The 6,657-nt window shown below is 47.4% G+C and overlaps 1 protein-coding gene across 1 annotated transcript; it reads left to right on the top strand.

Moving 5' to 3' along the window:
• Positions 1–3,699: 3,699 nt before the first annotated feature.
• On the top strand, positions 3,700–6,119 carry LOC116747071 (digestive organ expansion factor homolog; the record flags this gene model as incomplete). Its single annotated transcript, XM_032618898.1, is given in 2 exon segments — positions 3,700–4,299; positions 4,301–6,119. Coding segments are annotated over 2 exon segments (2,172 nt in total), but the record flags the coding sequence as incomplete, so codon positions are not given.
• Between the last annotated feature and the right edge of the window lie 538 nt (positions 6,120–6,657).

Raw genomic sequence — 6,657 nt, 5'->3', positions numbered from 1 at the left:
ATATGCCAACAAATTGGACAACCTAGAAGAAATGGACAAATTTCTTGAAACATACAGCCTGCCAAGACAGAGTCAAGCAGAAACACAGTTTGAACAGACTGATCACTAGAAGTGAAATTGAATCTGTAATTAAAAAATATAAAACTTCCAGGAGGACCTTCAAGATGGCGGGGGAGTAGGACATGGAGATCACCTTCCTCCCCACAAATACATCTAAAATACATCTACACATGGAACAACTCCTACAGAACACCTACTGAACGCTGGCAGAAGACCTCAGACTTACAGAAAGGCAAGAAAATCTCCACGTAGCTGGGTAGGGCGAAAAAAAAAAAAAAGAAAAAAAACAGAGACAAAAGAATAAGGACGGGACTTGCCCCTCTGGGAGGGAGCCGTGAAGGAGGAAAAGTTTCCACACACTAGGAAGCCCATTCACTGGCGGAGATGGGGGGGTGGCGGGGTGGAAGCTTCGGAGCCATGGAAGACAGCGCAGCAACAGGGTTGCGGAGGGCAAAGGAGAGAGAATCCCGCACAGAGGATTGGTGCCAACCAGCACTCCCCAGCCTGAGATGCTTGTCTGTTCAGGGCAGGTGGGGGCTGGGCACTGAGGCTCAGGCTTCGGAGGTCAGACCCCAGGGAGAGGACTGGGGTTGGCTGCGTGAACACAGCCTGAAGGGGGCTAGTGCACCACAACTGAGGGAGTCTGGGAAAAAGCCTAGGCCTTCCTGAGAGGCAAGAGACCATTGTTGCAGGGTGCTCAAGGAGAGGGGCAATCCCACCATAGGAGCTTCTACCTACATGCACTCACAGACAGCAGGGCATCACCCATGCGAGCTGCAGCTGCTACCTAGGATCCCAGAGGCGGGTGCGACGGCTGCCGCCACTGCCGCCGAGGGTCCTGGGAGCAAGTGCAGGTCACTGCCCACACCCTCCTGGGAGCCTGTGCTGCCCACCACTGCCAAGGGTCCCATTATCTGGGGCCAACTTCCCTGGGAGAATGCATGGCATGCCTCAGGCCGTAGCAACTTCCTGCTGGCCTCTGCCACTGCAGGCACTCCCCCCACACCCCAACTGTGACAGCTGTATCCCTCCCTCTCCCCGGCCTGAGTGAGCAAGTGAGCCCTAATCAGCCTCTGCTTTCACCCCTCTTGGCTGGGCAGGAACAGATGCCTGAGGGTGGCTGACAGGCAGAGGAAGGGCCAAAACCAAAGGTGAACTCCAGGGCCTGTGCGACCAAAGAAGAGAAAGGGAAATCTCTCCGTGCAGCCACAGGAGCAGCGGATTAAACCCCTGCAATTGGCTTGGTAAAACCTGAATCTGTGAAATATCTGAAGAGAAAACGAGTGTTCCCACAATCGAGACTGTGGACTTTGGGGGCAACTGTGGACTTTGGAGACAAGTACATGCAGGAGTAAGGCCAGATCAGAGTCTGAGCTGGCCCCACAGTGCCACAGCAGGTCCAGAGACCTACCTAGAAGTATTGGAGGACCATTGTTTGGGGGTGCGCAAGGAGAGGGGATTCAGAGCACCGCCTAAACGAGCTCCAGAGACGAGCGTGAGCCGCAGCTATCAGTGTGGACATGAGAGATGGGCATGAGACGCTAAGGCTGCTGCTGCAGCCACCAAGAAGCCTGTGTGCAAGCACAGGTCACTATCCACACCTCCTCTCCCGGGAGCCTGTGCAGCCCGCCACTGCCAGGGTCCCGGGATCCAGGAACAACTTTCCCAGGAGAACACACAGCGCGCCTCAGGCTGTTGCAATGTCACGCCGGCCTCTGCCACCACAGGTTTGCCCCGCATTCTGTACCCCTCCCTCCCCCGGCCCGAGTGAGCCAGAGCCCCCTAATCAGCTGCTACTTTAACCCTAAACTGTCTGAGCGAAGAACAGACACCCTCAGGCGACCTACACGCAGACGTGGGGCCAAATCCAAAGCCAAACCCCAGGAGCCATGTAAAAAATAAGAGAAAGGGAAATTTCTCCCAGCAGCCTCAGGAGCAGTGGATTAAATCTTCACAATCAACTTGCATCTCTGGAATACCTGAATAGACAACGAATCATGCCAAAATTGAGGTAGTGGACCTTGGGAACAACTGCAGACTTGGAGTTTGCTTTCTGCATCTAATTTGTTTCTGGTTTTATGTTTATCTTAGTTTAGTATTTAGAGTTTATTACCATTGGTAGATATCTTTATTGATTTCGTTACTCTCTTCCTTTATATATATATATATTTTTTTTTCCTTTTTCTCCTTTTGTGAGTGTGTATGTGTATCCTTTGTGTGATTTTGTTTGTATAGCTTTGCTTTTACCATTTGTCCTAGGGTTCTGTCTCTCCGTTATTTTTTGCTTTTGTTTTTTTTTTTAGTATAGCTTTTAGGGCTTGATATCATTGGTGGATTTGTCTTCTTGGTTTGGCTGCTCTCTTCTTTCTTTTTTTAAAAAATTTTTAATATTTTTTTATTTTAATAACTTTATTTTATTTTTTTCTTCTTTTCTCCTTCCTTCCTTTCTCTCTTTCTTTCTTTCTTTCCTTCTTTCTCTCTCTATCTTTCTTCCTCCCTCCCACCCTCCTTCCCTGCCTCCCTCCCTCTCTCCCTCTCTCTCTCTCTCTCTCTCTCTTTCTTTCTTTCTTTCTTTCTTTCTCCCTTTAATTCTGAGCCGTGTGGCTGACAGGGTCTTGGTGCTCCAGCCAAGTGTCAGGCCTGTGCCTCTGAGGTGGGAAAGCCGAGATCAGGACATTGGACCACCAGAGACCTCCCAGCTCCATGTAATATCAAACGGTGAAAGCTCTCCCAGAGATCTCCATCTCAAAGCTAAGAGCCAGCTCCATTCAACAACCAGCAAGCTACAGTGCTGGACACCCTACAACTAGCAAGGCAGGAACACAACCCCACCCATTAGCAGAGAGGCTGCCTAAAATCATAATAAGGTCACAGACACCCCAAAACACCACCGGACACGGTCCTGCCCACCAGAAAGACAAGATCCAGCCTCATCCACAAGAACACAGGCACCAGTCCCCCCCACCAGGAAGCCCGCACAACCCACTAAACCAACCTTAGCCACTGGGGGCGGACACCAAAAACAACGGGAACTACGAACCTGCAGCCTGCAAACACAGTAAGTTAAGCAAAATGAGAAGACAGAGATATACACAGCAGATGAAGGAGCAAGGTAAAAACCCACCAGACCAAACAAATGATGAGGAAATAGGCAGTCTACCTGAAAAAGAATTCAGAGTAATGATAGTAAAGATGATCCAAAATCTTGGAAATAGAATGGAGAAAATACAAGAAACGTTTAACAAGGACCTAGAAGAATTAAAGCGCAAAGAAACAATGATGAACAACATAATAAATGAAATACAAAATTCTCTAGAAGGAATCAATAGCAGAATAACTGAGGCAGAAGAACAGATAAGTGACCTGGAAGATAAAATAGTGGAAATAACTACCACAGAGCAGAATAAAGAAACAAGAATGAAAAGAATTGAGCTCCCAGCCCCGCCCACCCCGGCGGGTGAGCAGACAAGCCTCACGGGCTGATGTTGAACTATCCTTGCGTCTCTGGAATAAACCCCACTTGATCATGACTTTAGAACTACAAGCTCCTGAACTGCTTTGGTCCACTGATCTTCTTTCTAAGTTACAAGAGAAGACAGCTTTGCCAAATCTTTCATTTCAAAACATTGAACTTCTGTTTTCCACCTTCCAAGGGTTTCCAGAAAGGAAGCAAAACCACAGACTTGTCAACTGTCAGAGAGTTTAGATACTTCAAGTTCTGAAAGTGAAGCAGAGAGTGAACTAGAACAAGTTTCTGGTTACAACAGACTACTTGCCACATTAAAGGATGTTTCCAAGGAAGATGAGGAGGAGGAAGAGGAAGAAGACCGTGTTATAGATGAGACAGAAATGAATCTTGAAGATGGTGATAGTGACATCAGTGTGGAGGAAGAGACGGCAGTAGCATCTACTGACATGCAGAAGAATGCGGCCTTACCTGCTGACCCTAAGGGAAAAGATGGGCACGGGCCACCTGGCACATCAGAGGAATCCCCAGAGGAGTTTACAGATGCAAAACATGAGTCACTCTTCAGCCTAGAAACCAACTTTCTCGAAGAGGAAAGAGAAGGCAACTGTTCTCTGAAAGCATTACAAGATCCATTTGCACAACATGTAAACAAAGAACTGAAAGAAAAAGAGATCCAGGCTGTTGCCACAAATCCCAAAACTACCCACCAGCTAAAATGGCCCATCCTGGGCCAGCGTGTCTTTTCATGCAGGTTTCGACAGTTGGAAACCGGAAACCTTTAAACCCCCAAAGGACATTGACTTAAAGTCACTTCATCTCCAGAAGCCTCTGGAATCCACCTGGATCAAGACCAACAGCCAGTTCCTCTCTGGTCCCCCAAATTCAAGTAGCCCCTTCACACCCCTCCAGAAAGAGCCCTTCTTAATTATGAATTCTTACCGGGACCTCTTCTACCCAGAAAGGACTGCCCTGAAGAATGGGGAAGAGAACCGCCACGTGTACTGCCTGCATGTGATAAATCACGTCCTCAAAGCCAATGCCCAGGTGCTTACCAACAACAGCAGATGCCGAAGCCAGAAACTTGGGGTGGGTGATGATGATGACTTCAGGGACCAAGGGCTAACGAGGCCCAAGGTGCTGACAGTGGTGCCATTCCGGGAAGCTGCTTTGCGGGTGGTACAGCTCTTCATCAGTCTTCTTGAGGGCGACAGCAAGAAGAAAATAATTGTAAGCAACAAAAAGAGGTTTAATGGAGAGTATGGCTCAGAATCCAAGGAGAGACCACCCAACCTGAAGAGGCCTGAGGATTATGAAGCTGTATTTGTCGGCAACATCGATGACCACTTCAGGACTGGAGTGGCAATACTGCAGAGAAGCATCCGACTTTATGCCCCCTTCTATTCGTCAGACATCCTCATTGCCTCCCCTCTGGGCTTGAGGACCATCATTGGTGGAGAAGGAGAGAAGAAGAGAGAGTTTGACTTTCTGTCTTCTATTGAGCTTCTCATCATTGATCAAGCTGACATTTCCCTGATGCAGAACTGGGAGCATGTCTTGCATTTGATGAACCACATGGACCTACTGCCCTTGGACTCACATGGGGTGGACTTTTCTCGAGTGCGCATGTGGAGCCTCAATAATTGGTCCAAGTACTATCGTCAGACGCTGCTGTCTGGGGCCCTGCAGGATGCCCAGATCAACTCTGTGTTCATCAAATACTGCGTCGATGTGCAAGGCCAGGTGGCTGTGAGGAACGTCCCGATGACAGGCTGCATCAGTCATGTCCTGGTGCAGCTCCCACATGTCTTCCAGAGGATGGAAGCTGAAAACCTAGCTTCAGTGATTGATGCCAGGTTTAACTTTTTTGTCAACAAGATTTTGCCTCAGTATCGTGATGCAGTCATGTCTCACACGCTTATCTACGTCCCCTCCTACTTTGACTTTGTGCATCTCCGAAATTACTTCAAGAAGGAGGAACTGAACTTCACTCATATCTGCGAGTACGCCCAGAAGTCTGGTGTCTCCAGGGCCAGAGACTTCTTCCTTCAAGGAGAGAAGCAGTTCCTGCTCCTCACAGAGCGCTTCCATTTCTACAAAAGATACACAATAACAGGCATCAGGAACCTGATTTTCTATGAACTGCCAACATATCCCCACTTCTACAGTGAAGTCTGTAACGTGCTGCAAGCCACCACCCGAGGAGAGGAAGCTGCCTGGACCTGCACTGTCCTCTACTCCAAGTACGATGCCCAGAGGTTGGCTGCTGTGGTCGGGGTGGAGTGGGCTGCACAGATGTTGCAGTCCAAGAAGAACGTCCACCTCTTCATTACTGGAGAGAGATGAGAATTGGTTGGACAGGAAATGGTGTTTGGTGTGATATGTCATGCTTGGTTCTGTGTCACTTGGACCTGATTCTGATCACTTACACAAAGAAGGGCTGCAACAAGGAAGGAGCACCAGGCAGGTTCTTATCAGATACTTCTTTCTTTTCAGATCATATATACCTGAAAAGTTCAGTGTAAACCAGATTTTGGTAAAACCCATCTTTCAGAGGTCAGGGGAGAGCTCATGGGACTCTGAGAAGTTGATAGAAGGAATCTTCTACTTGTGAATTTTTTTGGACGCCATAAATTCTTTTGTTGTGACTTCACCTCTAATTTATTACACTTGGTAAATTCTTTAAAAAAAAAGAATGAAAAGAATTGACTCAATCTACACTACCAGCTCTGCAGGGGTAGTGTGAAAGCAGCATAGACAATATGTAAACAAATGAGTGTGGCTGTGTTTCAATAAAACTTTATTTATAAAAACTGGTGGTGGGCCAGATTTGGCCTGTGGGTTCTAGTTTGCTGATCCCTGATATAAAGAGCTCTTAAAAATTGAGAAACGTGGGCCTAAAAACCTCATTTTAAAAATGTGGGAGCAACCTAAATGTCCATTGACAGATGAATGGATAAAGAAGATGTGGTACATATATACAATAGAATACTACTCAGCCATCAAAAAGAATGAGATAATGCCATTTTCAACAACAGCGATGCAACTAGAGATTATCATACTAAGTGCAGTAAGTCAGAGAGAGAAAGACAAGCACCACATGATATCACTTATATATGAAATCTAAAACA

The sequence above is a fragment of the Phocoena sinus genome, chromosome X (genome assembly GCF_008692025.1).
Source record: "Phocoena sinus isolate mPhoSin1 chromosome X, mPhoSin1.pri, whole genome shotgun sequence".
NCBI classification, from domain to species: Eukaryota; Metazoa; Chordata; class Mammalia; order Artiodactyla; family Phocoenidae; genus Phocoena; species Phocoena sinus.
Note: the sequence above shows the minus strand (reverse complement) of the source record. Positions and strands in the feature narration are given on the sequence as shown.